The 18,757-nt window shown below is 38.0% G+C and overlaps 1 protein-coding gene across 8 annotated transcripts in view; it reads right to left on the bottom strand.

Moving 5' to 3' along the window:
• MINDY4 (MINDY lysine 48 deubiquitinase 4) overlaps nucleotides 1–18,757 on the bottom strand; it is an 82,894-nt gene that overhangs the window by 18,419 nt on the left and 45,718 nt on the right. For 6 of the 8 annotated variants that reach the window (XM_054814800.1, XM_054814803.1, XM_054814799.1 and 3 more), the window contains 2 exons: nucleotides 8,516–8,579; nucleotides 6,448–6,609 (listed from right to left, as the gene is read on the bottom strand). In XM_054814800.1, coding sequence (XP_054670775.1) covers nucleotides 6,448–6,609; nucleotides 8,516–8,579 — 226 coding nt within the window. The remainder of the gene's footprint in view (nucleotides 1–6,447; nucleotides 6,610–8,515; nucleotides 8,580–18,757) is intronic. The other 2 variants (XM_054814802.1, XM_054814804.1) reach the window with 1 other exon arrangement.

Below are 18,757 nucleotides of genomic sequence, written 5' to 3'. Positions count from 1 at the left end.
TCTCTGAAGTTTTGAATCCTTTTTGTTGTAGAAAAGGAAATCTTTCTGATGATGAATTGGAGTGAAAAAAAGGGCAACATTAATAAAGAAGAATAGAAGGAGATGTGTGGTCAATCCCAGGACTACCAAACCAAAGAAAACCTCCTGGAAAGCACTGACTTTTGACTAAAGTTCTCATGCTGCCACAACATATAAGAAGATAGCAGTTGTGGCAAGGTAAATAGACCTCAGGGTGCCAGGTAGACTCAGGATCTTTTCTTTACCCTTGTTCCGTTCTGCTGCTTTTCTGCTATGTCCCATGAAGTGAAAAAAATGAGATTCAGACCCTCATTCAGACTCCAGCACTTTGCCTTTCTCTCAATACACATGAAGGAGTTTATAATTCATTTCAGTGAGTTACTTCACTGCAATGACAAAGATAGGTCAAGATTCAGTCCACTTAACTCTTCAGCATCTATTTCTAGGTCCTCTAACTCAGGTTGGTCCCTAGCTTAGGTTGGCTTTGGCTGTCTGCAAAATCAACCAAGGAAGAGATGGGTATTGTCAGAAATTTGGACCCCCTTGTTCACCATCTATAAAGGGAGTTGGCTGGACTCTAACCTGAAGCATTTTCAGCCTATAAAGGACCTAAAGTTAGATGGGATAAATCCAGATCCAAATGCAGGTATTTGTAATCTAGAGAGACTGTGGAAAATATTTAACTTTTCATTTTCTGTTTTGTCTGTTTGCAAAGCATGCAGAACTCTTTTAAACATGTGGGGTTTGTAATTCTTACTGTCTTAAATAAAAACTCTGTGATTCTATTTTATTTCAAAGGACATTGACAAGAAACCAATGCCAATATCCCAGCAACAGTGACTGGCCTCTGGTAAAATAACTGTCCGTGGATAAGTGGGAAGACAATAGGACTTCATTAAAGAAAATTTCAGCTCCAGGCTAGAAAGTGAGATGTAAAAATAAGGAATTTAGAACAGACTTTTTAAATGGCCAATGCTTTGTCAGCCTTGTTTCAGTCAAACTTGCATGTATCACACGTTTTTGCCCAAAGTGGCGCTCACAAATGTCGTACATAAATAGCAGGGTCCCTTGCCGAATGCATCTATGCGGCACATTATCTACCACATACTCGTTACTGAAAAATAAGTGGAAAATTAAAGCCAACCATCAGTTTCCATTTTGCACATGCATATTTTTGTTGTTGGTTTCTTAAACAAGATGGTTAAAAACCTCTTTCTAAACTTCCCCCTCCACAACCCGACCAATGACCTGGCTTGAATCCAGTCTATCTGACTGAGAAAGGCGCCTGTTTAGCAGACATATTTCCCAGCGAAGAAGGTTATAGGCAGGACGTTCCACAGGGCAAATAAACAGGTGAGGTGCCAGAAGACAAAGCATGTGTGCTGAATTTAATAATTCAAGTAGATCTTGTTATAGCACAGAGTGTGCTGGTTTCATCAAAAGGACCAAAGATAATATTTCCCATCTGTGGAATTTTAATGAATAAATTCTGTTTATTTATTTTTCTGTCTCTTTTTGAAAAGGAATAGGAAAAATGAGCATAGCTTCTCCATCAATGCCACATTCTCTCTTCATTTTCAGCAATGCAAAAACTAAAAAGCATCAGTCTCTTGAAATGCTGACAGCTGCGGCAGAGACTTGGACATTGTAAAGAATCAGAGCAGGGTGAGTTTGGGAGATCAGATGATAGGAGGTTTAACTACTACAGCAGGACAGGTTAGAAGCAGGAGAGAATCAGTGAAGACAAGGAAGAATCAGTCTCAAAGTTCAAAAGAGACAAGTAACCTTGAATACTTCCATTATTTCATGTACGACAGCACATACCTAAAGTGGTTTCAAAAAGCATTTCAGAAAGATGGCCACATTCATATTATCTTGGTCAGTATCAGACTAACTTTAGAAGGAGAGATTCAGAAGGCCTGTATTCTCTTCCCAGTTCAGCCACTAGCTTACTGGATGAGTTACTGGGATAAGCACTTTGGCTTTTGTTTGTTTGTTTACTGCCCCCCCCCCCCCAAAAAAAAAATGGTAATGCCTTTTTTGCAAAGCACAGATATATCCATAGGAAATGACACGTAAATGCTAGATATTGCTATTTTTATGGAATCATAGAATCACAGAATGGTTTGGGTTGGAAGGGACCTCAAAGACCATCTAGTTCCAACCCCCCTGCCATGGGCAGGGACACCCTCCACTAAACCACATTGCCCAAAGCCCCATCCAACCTGGCCTTGAACACTTCCAGGGATGGGGCATCCAGAGCTTCTCTGGGCAACCTGTGCCAGTGCCTCACCACCCTCACAGGGAAGAATTTCTTCCTAACATCTCATCTAAATCTCCCCTCCTTCAGCTTAAACCCATTACCCCTTGTCCTGTCACTACACTCCCTGATAAACAGTCCCTCACCAGCTTTCCTGTAGGCCCCTTCAGGTACTGGTACTTGCTAATGATAATAATGATGATGATGATGATAATAATAATAAATAATAATAATAGTATCTTTTAAATTCTTCAGATGAGAATGCAGATGATTTTTCTTTTTTGTCGCTGTTAGTCTCTTAAATGCCGTATAAATACAAGGAGCATCTGTTTCCATCTGTTTCTGCTTTTAACATCACCATAAGTTCTGAAAAGAGCATTTAATCATTCAAAGGTTTTTCACCTGCAATTTTAATGTGGCATTTAGGCCAAGGACTCTGACCCAAATGCAGGGACTTTCTCACTCACCACTTCTACAACTGGCCCTGCCCACCTCCGTGCCTCACCCTTTCCTCTGAGGTCTTGTCCCCGCTGCAGAAAGGACTCAGCTTCCCTAAGAATACTGCAAACTGCTGCATGATGCAGTCCAGCAAACAGAGGAAAACCTGCACCAATTTTATGTGGACTGACCAGCTTTTGGAAATGTTTCCATTGCTTTAAAAGCTCTAAAGAAATCCCAAGAAACTTCAAATCTGAATTTAGGCTTCTTAGTTAAATGTGTAAGATCAGATGGAATTAATATAGCTTAAATATGGGCTTAGCACAAAGAAAAGAGATCCAAAGATGTGTAACTTGCCTACCGGAAAGTAACAGAATTAGACTTTTTGCTTTTTTGTATTAAAATATGGACTCTCACTATGAAACTAAATGTTTGCATATGAAATAGATTGAATGAATCCATCTGTCATTGTGAACCAATTTTCAATAAGTAATTACATTACAAAAAAGTCTACTGAGTATGGTGATATGTTAGGACTAAGAGTGATGATTACACATTAACAATTCCAGACAAATTACATGAAGCACACATTTTTCTAATCAGCAAAGATAACACATTCGGCATGATCCACTGAAAGAGATTAATGGATCAGCAAACGAGGGATTCTTCAGGCAGTCACTGGAGAAAAAGGGACTGATCGTTTTGTTTTGATTTGCTACTGCTGAAGTTTGACAGAAGGATTAATTCCGTTCTCATGCCCTCATGATATTTTCAACTCAGAAGACATGCCAAGGAAATTGTGGATTATAAACAAATACCTCACATTTTAGACAAGGGAGATAAAACAGTATAGAACTCTTACTCTATATGGATTTACTGCATCTAGCCTGGAATCTTGCATATCTCTTCCTAAACACGTTGGTAAGTTGGAAGAAGTCTAGAGTAGAGCAATAAAAATAAGCTTTGGACAGGATGTACTGATGAAAAAGGGAGAAACTCTTACATCAGCTTGCAAATGTCTAGCGGATGGGGATGAATTGTTTAGGGGGCAGGTTGGATTAGAAATAAGAATGATAATCAGAGGAAACTAGGTAAATGAACAGTCAGATTTCATGTTAGTACATCCAAAGCACAAGCTGTGTAGTAGATATTAAAATCTCCACATTCGCAGGTACCTGCATATCTGCATTTGCACTTTCTCATATATTAGAGACGTGTAAGAAAAAAGATCAGATCATAGTTATGTACACTACAATCAAATAATAAATGGCCATCTGAACAAAAAGGCAGGAACTTCATGGATACAGATTTTTAAAAGAAAGCCTACTATTTAACAGGATATAAAAATATCCTGAATTATCCCCTGAGAGATTGGCTGGATATGACCTAAAGGGAGTTTTCCAACTCTAATGTCTATGATTCATCATATAGCACGCTTAGGATTTTCTTACTCCTGGAAACAAAAAAAACCCACAACCAAAAATGACAGTCCTTTTCCATTACTGGTTTCAGTTACCATCCTCACAGCCACAATGTAATTGGATGCTGAATCCACTTACCGAAACACTGAGAAGAGAAAAAAGAGCCAGTTTGAAAGACTTACAGGCAAATGCTATTCCCAGTTCCACTACTGCAAACTATCAGTGACATTTATTTTTTTCATAGAATCATACAATCACAGAATGGTTTGGGTTGGAAGGGACCACAAAGTCCATCTAGTTCCAACCCCCCTGCCATGGGCAGGGACACCCTCCACTAGCCCAGGTTGCCCAAAGCTCCATCCAACCTGGCTTTATTTCTAAACCCTTCTAAATTGTTCTAAACTTATATTTCTGTAACAGAAAGCAGTAGCTGGCCCCACATGCTGAAGTCACAGTGGAGACTCCCCACACTTGAGACCAAAGTCCACCAGAATCTGACTTTTGTCCTAGTCCTAAGGCAGGTACTGCGGCATGCACCAAGACGTACGAAATGAAATGCGGAGCACTCGCAGATGTTCTTAATAAAAAGCAAGGCAATTTGCATCAGATGTCTAACTAACTAGTGTAAATTGAAAAAAAAAGAAAGGAAACTACGTCTGTTGGAGTTTCTGTAACTGATTAAGAGTCACTGGCTTGGAAAACAGATCACTGCTCACGAGTCCAGCTGCCATGCAAGAGCACAGTAGGAGAAGAAACAGACTCCTTTCCACCGTACAATTCGCAGAGCAAGTGGAAGACAGTGTCTGATTCTCTGGGTAACTTTTTTATTTTATTTTTAGAGGGCAGATGGGAAAGAAATAGCTCTTACCTGCACTGACCTCACTTACCATTTTGCTACTTAGAAGTCATTTTCCTCACTAGACACTGGAAAAAATGCTACAGTGGTGCATAACTATTTTTTGAGGTTTTAAATGTTACATTGTTTATAGAAAAGGACTGAGAGCTTGAACTAGACACAGAAGCTAATCTATTTTTAGTCTAGTTTGTTCTGAATTAATCTGATTTGAATACACTGATATACTGTCTTGACACTGATACACTGAATTTAAGCCTTATTATAGCCTTGTGAATAATGAGCATAATAATAAGCATTGTGTTAACTGAAAATAAGAAAAATTATAATTTGTCAGCAGCAGGAAAATGTAACTGACTTTAGCCATATGGGAAACAGTTAAAATCAAGTGTTGTTTTCAGTCACACATTTATATTAGATCAGTACAAACAAATTCTTTGCTAATCACTTTCAAATTTTTATAGAGGCACTGACTGCAAATCCAGATGGGACCATTGCAATTATCTAATCTAGCATGTAACACAAGCAACAGAATTTCAAATAATGTCCTTACATCAAACACAAGATCGTCTGTTTAAGACAGAACATGTCTTCAGGAAAGATGCCCATCATTGACAACAAAGATGTCTGTGAAATCCTTACACAAGTTTTTCCAGAGGTAAATTAATGACTGTCACTTTGAAATTCTTAATCTATCTTTTAATTTTCATGATGACTACGATTAAAATATTAATTTCCAATACATGTTAAAGGGAACATTCCCATTATGTTGACAACAATTTTGTCTATTTTTTAAATTTTTTTTTTACTGCAAATACAGTATGACCGCCATTACAGCATGGAGTAGAGGGTTCAATCAATCTGGCTCCCCATCATATAGGAACTCGTGGAAAACTGAATATTTAGAGTGAATTTCAGCTCCAGATTCAGTTGCTTATCTATATGTAACTAAGATACAGGTGTCCACGTGTGAGCTGAGTGTCTGAAGTCCACTATAATCAGTGGAGATCTAGTGAATACAATCAGGGGAACTTATTCAGCTCAGCCGCGAGTGCACAATTATGTTCAGTCAGCTGGACAGCTTTCAACTCCACAGACTCCACTGAGCAGGTCCTACTCATATACACAGATCTATAGAGCAGCCACTTAAACAGAAGCGTGTTAGTCTGTAAGCTGACTCCCACCTCAGGAGATCAGTTAGAGAACGACACAGGCATGTAAGGTCTGAGATGCTGTAGACCACCCAAATCGTCTACCAAGGGGTGGCAGTTGTGACGCAGAACCTGCATCCAGAAGGGAGACCACGCTCTCCCTTGGGGCATCCAAAACACTGCTAGATGCCTCTGAGTGAGCAACTGAATCAAGCCCATAACTTCTCAGCTGCTACACTCACTCCAAGGCAATTTTAAATTTAATTGTTTCCTTTTTAATTAAAATCAGAAGAATGGAAACCATACCTGACAAACATCATAATGCTCGAAGAGAGACAGTAAACCAATATCACTGCGGCTTGTGACACCTTTCAAAATTGTGATATTGCCATTCCCAGAGTCCAGCTCTATAACATTGTTGAAAACATTGGACACAGCTTTGCCAGTCAAAAGCAAGTTCACCAATTCCTGTTTGTAACATATTTAAAAAACAAACAAACAATCAAACAACGACCAGTAGTTAAATGTCTTGTCTCTACCAGACATCAGTACAAGATTGATTCAGGATTGATAAAGTTGCACATGTACCAGACCCTTAATTTATGTGGTGGCTTTAAGTTTAGGGTTAGGATTAGGATTGCTTATTAATTTTTTTCCAGATATTTTGGGGAAAGTCTACTCTCAAAGTAAAATGAAGACATATTAGAAGAGTTTTCAGTGTTCATCTTTCCAGAGGCAAACTGCTGATAATCAATTTACTCTTAAAACCAACTGTCAAACTTTTCATATTAGTGTTGGGGTTTTTTTTAAATTTTGCTGTCCCTTTTTCTCTACAATGAAAGCTACAGCATGAATGATATAAATTAAAAGCCTGTGCAGTACTCTCTGATATTTCTGCATGTGCACAGAGATGTATTTTATATGTTGGACAAGATTTGTTACTGATTTCTCACCGATTATTTCAGGATGAACTTAAATCTCATTCAGTAAGACATTCACCCATATGGCTTTACATCTGGTCCATATCGCTAATATACTCACATTTACTACAGCAGATTGTTGATTATTTCCTCTCCAACTGAACTAGAAGTACAGGTGTGTCAGAGGCAAAATACGTGTGAGAGGGTGGGGGGGTGTGCATGCGTGCATGTGAGTGTGCGTAAGGTTCAAGGAACAGAGACACTGGACAATTTGCTTAGCATAAGATCCCACGAGGGCCAGCTAGGATGTAACAGCACGTAACAATATCTAGCAGCAGACTGTGCTATAGCAATGAACCAGCTAACTATTAATAAATAACATATGTCAAGAAACATGAGGGGAAATAACAAGAAGAAAGTTTCCAGAATAAACAGTCCATGCCCAAAACCATGAATAACACTGGTATTGCCAGTTTGGACTTGATGTACGATTTTAAAAATACTGCACACGTTTATAGCCCCATGTTTCTCCTGAAAGATTCCCCAAAGTTTATAGGTTCTTACTGATGCTTTTTGGACTTCTAATCCATCAGCGATATTCCATCCCTTTCTTGAGGAATCACCACGTAACCACAGTATAAAAGTCTTCTAGTAACAGTACAAGAGAAGAACCTGAAGTTTGCCTTTTGCAGCCAAAACGGCAGTACGTTTAATGGCTGCGGACCATATTCAGACCACACAACTGCCTAGGCCCCAGCTTTGGGGGAATCTGGGTCCCAGAATTTTGGGATCTACATTCCACCTATGTGTCCAAGGCAAAGCATTTCCAGCTGGGTGGATGCCTCTGCAGGCCTAGAGCCAGCCAGTGGGAGACATTTGGTACAGGACACGAGCTGGAATTTAGACTGCATACAGTTGTTGTCTTAAGTGTCAGACAGCAATTCAGACTGCTTATTTTCAAGCACCACATTTCTTTCAGACACGTATATAAGAAGTCAGTGTCTCCAGTCTGAAGCACCAGTTAGCTTCAGTCAGCATTAGCTCAGTTAGCTGGGCAGTGACCGTTTCCAGAGGAGCAGTACAGTCAGACATGCAACCTCAGCACCTTTCTGAAATGGCAGGGAGGAAACTCAGCTTGCAGTCTCAGCGGTATCTCAGCACCGAAATCAGCTAAGGAGTTCAAAAGAGGCAGATGAGAGGATTATGAGCACAGGCACACATAGGTACACACGCGGGCGGAACAGAAAACCAGGCCAAAAAGCAGAGGGTCTGTAAGCAAAGACAACAATATGCCAAAACACAAGAGAAAAAGAATAAAGGATGACAGTGTTTGACATTGTAGGGAAAAAGCAAAACATAAGGAACCTTAAGAAACGCCATCTCTTCCCAAAAGTCAGTTCACAGCTCCGCATGCAGAGGCATACAACATCCTCAAGACTGCACGCTTAACTTACCTGAGTACAATAGCCATGGCTGCCAATCAGTCGGTTTGTAAGCACATCAAAATCATTACGCACCCTGAAAAGGAGTGGAGAATATTTAAATACAATTACTTCTTTTCATTAGACTTAACGTCTCTAAATCTTTGGGGGAAAAAACCCCAAACTGTTTCCCAACCATTTGCTCTACATTACGGAATTCTTTGCATGGCAAAAAAAAAGTGTATATATATCAACTAAACCTGTGGCAAGCAAAAGTTTGTTAGGGCTAGACTAAAGAAAATAGCTGTACAGGAGAAAAGAAGCCTTTGTCACCACTGGTTAGAACTTTAGAAATTAGTACTAGACTACTTGTCTTACAGAATCACAGAATGGTTGAGGTTGGAAGGAACCTCTGGAGGTCAACTTATCCAACGCCCCTGCTCAAGCAGGGCCACCTAGAGCCCGTTGCCCAGGACCATGTCTAACCTCTAAGGAGGTAGACTCCACTACCTATTCCAGTACTTAGATAAGATGTTCTCACAAACACATGTATTTGTTATTCCTATCATCAATACTTGGAATATACCCACAAACTGAAGATGAGATAATCTATACACAATATTGTCCACGAAAAGAAGAAAAAAAAAAAAAAGACTCTAAGTGCACACATTTATTATACCGCTGTGTGGTCCTTTCTTCTATTTTATGACATCAAAGAGAAAAGTTCGTGAAATTGCATTATTGATAATTATGGAGTAATACCTCCCCAAACCAAGTTGCCTCTCCTGTAACTCCTGGAATTATTGAATTAGTGATTGGTTGAAGACCTAAAAAATAAAGGTTGTAACTGTGATCATTTTTACCCTGCAGATACAATGTAATTCTGAACATTATTTTATACATAAATGTCTCATCTAGTTTTGAGAAAAACCAGTGCACTATAGTCTGGGACAGCTATGGCAATAAACTCCACAGATTAATTCTATGGTTCATAAAAAAGCTATTTCCCTGCTATCTAAAATATATCGATCTCAATTTTTTCAGCTACACCCTTATTTTGGTATTGTTACAAAGGTAGAAAGAACACCTGAATGATCACCAATTAAAACTTTCTTATTCTACATACAACTGGCCTTCTCACTCTTGTTTGACTTGTAAAATCTTCTACGGATCCAATTATTCACTTTTCCTGACAATTAGCATAATTATAAAAAAAAAAAAAAAGAAAATATTTTGTTTGTGATAATGTAGGAGTTGAATTGATGTGGTTAGAGTAGAGGTAGCTAGAAATTTCCCTTCAACATTGCTATACATGCTCTGTTAAAAATTTTATTTAAGTCAAAAGCTGGGACATTCCCTGCCTTCATCCCAAACTTTTCATAACTATTTTCTCATGAGATTTCTTTGAATGACAAAATCAGAATATAATATATAGTTTATAAGATTCCCAGCCCTAATGATACATAAATTAATCATTCAAATCAAGCCATAGCCACTAAATCACAATTCCCTTTTTTAAAAATTTATTTTAAATATAATTTAAAGGTTAGTCATAACAAAGTGCCATAATAACATCTCTCGCTAGTGTGTAATCAAAGAAAAGACCATGGAAAGTGTGCCTGTGACATGGAAAATTCTCTCATGCAACATTGCAAGGAATAGATGAGGCGATAATAATCTTTGGATTTTGGCCATTTTTTAGTTTTAGAAACAGTTTCATCTTGAAAACGCCATTGCCTTGTTTGAAATGAGCAGACTATACAATATGCGTCAGTTAGGGACGATGGGACATACGACAAAGACAATAGGAGGAAGTTCTAATTTCATCTGTAGGTACAAACAATATGGGAGTTTAGAGGTGTATCTCCGATTTTCAAGAAGAAGAACATCTGCCTTTCAAATCATCTCCGCTAATGAGGAAACAAACAGCAGGCATATAGCTACGAGATTTACACCTATTCTAAATGGTTTTAAGATTATTATTCATACCTGCCAAAGACTTACTAGCTTCTGTGCAGGTATATTTGTTGTGTTATAATAAATGGCGGCAGCTTTTAAGTGCAAGTACACTTCATGCATTGTAGAAATATCAGATAGCGATAGCAATGTTTTGTTTTCTGCCACGCTGTGAAGACATTCATTGATGATAAGCGAATCTGAAGCATTTGTTCATTCTGGTGTCTTGGCTATCAGATGTCAAAAGAGACGTGATGAATAAATCATTACTACTACTTCTACTTTGTACCTGCATGGAATTTTCCATAATAATTTTTAAAACGCTTTAAAACAGAAAACTCCATTAATTTCACGTATCCCAGTCATCAACAGACGATGAGCAAAAGGCTTGACTCGATTGAATCTCTCCTTAATTTACAACCCACTGCTCGGCATGCTGCTTTGGCTGAATCACAGGTCAGTAAAAAGACAGTACCCAAAGAGAACACCGTTAATGGCAAATAGTTCTTTCTCATGCAATATCATCAGTATTTCCCAGTGTCGCGGTAGGACAGAAGTCTAACTGGAGATTGAGCTAGGAGTACACATTCTGCCGGTGCAGAATGGTGGTGTTTGCCTCACCTGGTAATACCGTAAATTCTGTGGAAAAAACTATTTAATCAAAGAGCAAGATACTGATTTTTAAAATCTCCTGGACAAATAGTTAAAATTAAGCAAGGGTTCAAATATGCTGAAGCACAATCTTCAGCAGGAATCATTTCCTGAGCTGATGTATAATCAAAAAGTTGACAATGAGATCTGCTAAATTTCAGGTCACTCTGTAAGATCTCCCAGCTTGATTTTTATGTTTAGTTGTACTGCGTGCAACGTAACGTGCCTTACGGCCGTACCGAAACCAGGGAGGAGAGAGTGAGTTTGAATTCTCTGTGGAGCAAGTGAAGCTGTGGCTTCTGCTAAGGCAGAAGCACCCTGTTGAGGCAAGAGGGAAACAACAAACACACTCAGATTAGCATACTTCCAAATGCACGTAAAGTCATAGTTTCAACTTTTTCTGTGTTTCAGTTTTTTCCCTGGGACCCTGGAATTGCTGAATTCTCCATCCAGCAGTGCTGGAATTGCTTAGTCCAGCTTTTCTGATATCTTGACGAAATGCAGATGTATTTTTATATGCTTACAAAACCTAAATAACATGGCAAAACTCATCTCCGCATAGTTCATTCATTTTATACTGTTCTTTTAAAAAATATTTCAAATCTTTTCTTTTTTTCTTTTTTTTCTTTTTTTTTTTCCCCATAACATGGTGATCAGGGTGAAGTACTTATATCCTGGGGCTTACCTGTCTTTTCGTTCAGCATGCAACCAAACATTTTTTTCTCACATTATTATTGCATAAAATGAGTGTCATTATGTGGTAAAACCAAAAGATGTGTAAGGTGGCTTCAGAGCAAATCTCCACTTTATAGCAATTGGAAAAATCTCATCATGATACAAATCAACAAAATACATCTGGTGTGAATTATACATATTTTTTTCATGTTTTCTAATGCTGCTGGTTTTAGGGCAGGAACGCCTGAAATAGCCTTTTCAAAAAATATCGTTACATATTATAAATCTCATTTTCTCTCCAAGCTCTTGTTGGTGATTCTGTCTTAATCTTCAGCCTTGTTGAAACTGTTAGTTTCAAGTTCTAAATAATGTGTTTATTAAGGATGAAAAGTACTGAAGATGTACAGATGTTCCGAGTCCAACCTTTGACTGCTCTGAATCGTCACAGCCATACTGACATAACTTGCTGACTTCTAGGTAGCCATGTCAGTTCTTATGAGGAATCTGCCTCATGTTTTCAATTCATTCATCCGTTCTGGGATATACAAATTATAAAAAAAATATTCTAAGAGTTTAAGACAGATGGACAAAAATACCAGAGTTAGACGAAAGTGTAACAGCAGTATAAACCTTAGCACTGATGGTGCGTTGATAAAATAAATTACAGTTATCTGTATGGACTCTGCTGAAGTTTTAAAAGTGCATAAATACAAATCCAAAATATAAGTATTTTGAGCACTGGATGCTACAATATAACATAATCTATAATCAGATGAACTTTTTCTTAGCAAATAACACTGAGTTAGATAAATAAGGCATTTTAAAAATGCTTCATACATATTAATTCTCAATATACTTCCAGGAAAATTCTTGCCAAGTCTTAAAAGGAGAACATCTGAGCTTTGAATATTAAATACAAAAGTCACATACAAACCGTAACACTAGGAATAGCTCCAGACTATCAAAACATGAGTTAGTTCATGTCAGCTATTTACCCTAGATATTGTTTGGATTGATTGCAGAACAAAATAAAACAATATAAAACAAAAAGTGGTGCATTCAAGTAAGCGCTAGCTGTTTTACAGTCCTTAACTCTGTGGCAAAGCTGTAATAGAAAATTGGTGACCTCACTTTGTTCATGGCAACAGACAGCTATATTAACAAACACACAATTACAAGTCTACTCCGAAAATAGAATTTGGGTTGGGAGGGAGAAAAACTCGTCTTCAGGCATAAGGATTTCAAATAATTACAATGGGGATGTGGAAAATGACAGGATGGGTGACTGGCTTATTGTGTAAATGTTCCATAATATTTTTTTTTTTTATACTGGCACACTGCAAAGCTTTCAAATGAATGATCAAAAAAGAAGGGAAGAGCCCCTCTGGAAAAAAAAAAAAAAAAAAAAAAAAGGATTCAAACCAGTGAAAGCAAGGAAGTGGTTTCATTCTTTATTTATCACTTTTTTCATGAACCTGCTAATTTCACAAAGTTCTTAAAATGTACATGTACTGAGGTAATCACGTACATTGAATTCATCAGCTCTGCTGCTACAGGGTGCTATCATACTATAGGAAGTATTTATATTTCAGACGGATAGATCTGATGTGAAAAGTGATTAATCTATTGGCACATTCAACCAACTATTTCATTTTTTAAAATAAATTATCTTTCTTATTGAATGCAATATGTCTTCCTGAGCGCAACACTTTAAGCCAAGATACTAAACCCGGGTCTGCTTAACCATGTTGACCTTACATTTAGCAAATAGCTAAATAGTATACAATATGACAGTACACTGGCTCAAATTTGGCAAAAATATGACAGTGGTGGTGTTATTGCTCTTTTTTGTAGTAGAATCACACTTATCCTTTCACATCTTTTAATAAATAAACTTTATGCTCCTAAAATCAAGAGAGTTCATTTCTGAAATGCTTTGATTTCCTGAAGGAAAGGGGAAAAGCAAGATTGAGAAGATGACATAGCTAATCAGTCACCTAGGGATGGGCTTCATATCACTAATTTTTTTATATCTAAAGATGGACACATAAACATCAGCTAATCACTCTGGGCTCCTTTACTTTTTTTGTACATGGAGAGAAACTGGTATGTCCTGAAGGTAATTTATGTGACCTTGCTTAGAAAATTTGCAGACTAGAGGAAGAAACTCCACTGGAAAATGCCTTTTCTCCATCTGATGACCATAAAGTAAAGGGAGCCTGCCATGACTTGGGCATGGTCATCTAATTGCTGTATACCAGGGACTGGACAAATAAATCATACTCACAAACACACCAGCACTGCAGACAGGCTGGGTATAATTTTTTTAGATTACAAGTTGACAAATAAGATTGCTATAGACATGACAACACTCTATAGCCAGCCTTGGAAAAAGACTCCTCAACTGGACAAGTCAATTAAAAGCAATGCATGAACGCTTGGTTTCAAATAGCCACTTTGTTATATATTTTAGCTTAACAGTAACAGAATTTGAGCATTTAGATATAGTAGAATCAAAGGAAGTTCAGATGGTCAGAAGAAACCACTGTCAAGGTACGGAGCAGCTTTCCTATAAGAGGAGACTACACAGATTAAGACCATTTCACTACAAAAGGACATAACTGATGGACTGCAACAGAAGTTCAAAAACTTCTCAATGGTAAGGAGGTGATTAAGGAACATTTACTCACTGCTTTTCATAACATGAACTAGGCAACACTCTGCAGACTTATTGGGCAACCGGTTCAAGCAAGCAAAAGGAAAAACTCTTTCACAAAGCGCATAACTACATTGGGGAACTCATTGCCACAGGATGTAGTGAAGGCCAAAAGAATTAAAGGGTTCAAAAAGGTTTTAGAAAAATTCATGGAGGAAAGGTTCATCAAGGGCTAATGAACTCAGTGGTCCGGATACAACTGCCAGCTTAGGAAGTCTCTGAATTACTGGCTATCGGAAACATGGAGAATATACCAGCGGAATAATTGCTCTATAGTCACCCCCTTTCTTATGCAGTTTCTTTCAGCAGCCACAGCTTCCCACTATCAAAGACAGGCTAATAGCCTAGATGGACCTTTCCTTCGATCCTATACGGACAGTCTCATGGAACCAATGGGCAATTAAATCCACATATCTCAGATACTTCTCAGAACAATACTCTGTGCTTAGCCATGATGTGGACTACAGCCATATCCCATACTGGGATAAAGCAGAGTTGTGGAGAGGGGGAAGAGAGGAAGATGATGTTCTCTGCATCTGGCAGGTAAAATCCAGCTGTCCCAGTTACTCTCTTTCATGGAAAACCACATTTCTTAGTTGCTTTCTTGGCTTTCCATACTTTTCTCAGTGATAGCTTAGGAACCTGAAATCCAGTCACACTTTGACTAGGTTAATTGAGTCACAGGCTAAGCTTACTGATAGATTCATTTTGTACTAATATTGTTCTTTGAATTAAATAACTCTTCCCGTCCTTCTTGTTTACTTACAGCTGCTACCCTCCCATTTTTTAGAAAATAGTTATGTCCCCTCTCACAATTTGTTTTTTAGGCTAGAAAAGATAAAACTTTTTGTTGTTCTTTTACAAGACAGATTCCTCATTCCCCTAGTCTTCCCTTTCTCTAGACTTCTCCCAGTTTTAATGGGTGAACCCAATTTGACATGGTATTTCAATAAGGACACATCAGTGCCTTGCACAAGCAATATTTCTTCACCTCCTAAAATTATTTATGCTGATACACCCTATGAGTAGATCCAATGCTATTTTATAATGCTGGCTCAAAGTCACTGTGTGCTCCACTGCTCTTCACAAGTCCTCATCCTGACATGGACAACTTATGAACCCCCACAGTACAGTAGTGAGTAGTCTCTGTTTGCATGACCTTGTAGTTTCTGTAGCTAAACGAAATTCTTTTTTTATTACCCTCATCATGAAGCTGAGCCAGCTCTCTTTGTACAACACGATTTGTTCTCTGTATTGACAGTGCCTTTCAACTTTTGAGTCATGAATACATTTCATTAGCACACCACTCCCTTTTTCCAACATTACTGTAGGGAATAAAAAACAAGTTTAATCCCAGACTGATCACTGAGGCCCTGTGTCAGTAACCCTCCCACACTGACATCTCTTTTCTAAGTCCCTTTCCTTTATCATCTTTACAATTCTTAAAAGATCTCTTATTTTCACATTAACAAATGACTTCTCATTTAGCAGGATATCAAATACAAAAACCTCTTATTACCTCTCCATTAACTAATTTTATTCTGATTTTTTTTCGGTTTAACTAACAGTTCTCCATTTGGTCCTATAATTGAATGTTTTACTGAAGTTCAGATAGAATTTATCTATTTCATTTCCCACTTTAAAAAAGTAGCCCTTTTATCAAAGTAGAATATTAGTTCAGTCTTGTATAACTTACCTTCTGTAAAATCAGACTGCATTCCCTGCCATTTTCCATTTATTTCCATAGTTAGTTACTCTCTTTGCAGAATTTTGCTAACCTGCTGAGATAAAGGCTAAGTTGCTTGGTCTGCTTTTCCATCTTCCTTACATGTAAGCATTGTTTGCTATTGCACAGTTATATGGTGACCTCTATTGTGAAAAGGTACTAAGCGTCACTGTCATTGCATCTGTGATTTTAGATGCCAGTTATTTCAGTATTTGGAGATGGAGAGCATCCACTTCTCCAGACGTACCGCACCAGAGATGCAAGGTTACTGTGTGTTTTAACGGGGCAAGTGGTATAGTATGATAAAGCATGTAAGCTTTTAGGATCAAGTCCACTCATAAAACCTGACAAAGCAAGAGAGAGTTCAGAAAGTCTTGTATGAGTTTAGGAATGAGATCTGGGCAAAAAGATACCTGGTTTATTTTTTCCTTCAGGTTGTGTAGCCATCACTTTTTCAGGTTCAGTTCTACCTCCCACAAAATTAATTCAATTGCTATGCATGGATTCCAATTCTCCATCCTGACTTTGAACCATGTTGTTCTTCCTACTGGCATGTAAGGCAGAATATTAATTTAGATGTGGAGCATTCTTTACATTATTCCTAATATCAGACACATCCACTCTACACAGAAACTTCACATCTTTTCCTGCTATCTTTATTGATATGATACAGAAGTTGCTTGTTGTTTAATTTCCGTGACTCAAGGTCCGGGTCTGACATTATTTCTGTATTTTCCAACACCAAGACTCAGACCACTAGTACTAGAGCTATTTGTTGTTCACCACACTTCTTTTATTCCTTTACATTCTTTCTTTAGAGATCAGAAAATTCTCCAAAGGATGAGCTAATAAGCTTCCTTCTCTTCAGGCATGTTCGTCAGCTTTACGATTTATCCTGATCTGTTCTAGAAGGGATTTCATGTATCAGGGGAACAATCTGGATTTTTTTCCCCTGTTGCCATAAGAAATTTTGCAGTTTCATATCCACATCAAATTTGCTATCACTCAGTATATAGTCCATTTGTCTGTGCTGATGACAGTCTTCCTGAATTTTCTTAACAGAGACAAAAGTCACACGTCTCTCTCCATTATTTGTGCAAATCTCAGGTTTTTTCCTTTTTCTTTTTTCTTTTTTTTTTTCTTCATTATTTCCCAATATATCAGTCCTTTACCTAGCAAGATGTCAAACAGAATCAGTATAACAACCTCTTTGTCTTCCTGATTCTTTCCTTTTTTGCTGAGTTTGGTTTCATTTTTTTGGTTTCCTTTACCACTAGCCTTTGTTCCTTGTTCTTCAGTGCAGTAAACTTCTTCAAACCTACCTCAACTCTTCCTCTTCTTTGCCTTTGTGGTCATGTTTCCACCTGGGTCACATTCCTTATCTAGCAGGCTGTATAGCTTCCTTATCTTCAGATCTTGTTTGACAGATGCTTACATATTTGTGTTGTGTCAGACCCTACTCTCCTTTCCTGTATCTTGTCTTCAGAATCCATTCTACCATCACCTCTAGCTTTATTCTTTTGTCCCTGGGTCCCCTCTTTCTCAAGTGCTATAAGGTGACATTTCATACATTAATATATCCCACTGCATATATAAATCTCATAGCTTCAAATCTCGGTCTCACATCCTCCTTCAAATATTGCTAAGGCTGTCTTACATCATCCCTGTCTTCTTGTCTTTCTTTGAAGGAAAAACATTAACTTCTTTCAAGCAAACTCCCTTCTTTATTGCTTCTTAGCAGCTGAAGCTACAATCTGTGCTTCGTTAAAGTTTTACATTTATTAATATCTCTATTAATGTAGTAAGCAATTCTTGCCCAGTGAACATTCCAGCTAGAAGGACCTCTGTTCAATTCACACAACAGAGCCTCAAAGACAAGGAAGAACCTGAAGATTACGAATTGTATGCAACCTGTCAAGCAGGAGGCACAGAAGTGCACTTACCCAAACAAACAAGGACTCGATTCTTCCCTACCAAGGACTGGATCTCACACAAACTCTCCTATTTGCTCTCCTCCCACTGTTCTCGGTAAATCTAATCTCATGCTTCCTCCATGTTGTAAAATCACAAATGGGTCTTGGAGAGGTCTGAGACTCTCAAATACAGATTTTTCAGTTAGGTCAAGCTGCTTGGTTTTTAGCATTGTAATGTAATTGACAGTTGTTTCCCCTTACAAATAGCTACTTCCCTATCTTTTTCAAACACCAAAAGCTGTAAAATACACGATGACATGTATTTATATTACATAACTGTAAACACTGAGTGAAAACTGCTCACACACGTAATTTCTCCTTGCTGTTGGTCTCCCAGATGTTCTCAACTAGGGGGGAAACTACCTCTGAAAAAGTTTTCCCGGAAAACTGGCTCATAGAAAAATGTATTTCCATCAAGAACTGAGTATGCCCCATGTGACTGGATCTTTTATGTGAAGTTGGAATTACTTTCACCATTGGACAAGCCAACTGGTCATTTCACAGAAAGTCTTTCTTCACGAGCCAAATAGCATGAGAAGAGTAGGTGCATTTTAGGGGAACTCCAGATCAGAGATTGG

This window comes from Grus americana, chromosome 2, assembly GCF_028858705.1.
Source record: "Grus americana isolate bGruAme1 chromosome 2, bGruAme1.mat, whole genome shotgun sequence".
Lineage (NCBI taxonomy): Eukaryota > Metazoa > Chordata > Aves > Gruiformes > Gruidae > Grus > Grus americana.
This window is presented reverse-complemented; position numbering and strand designations above follow the sequence as displayed.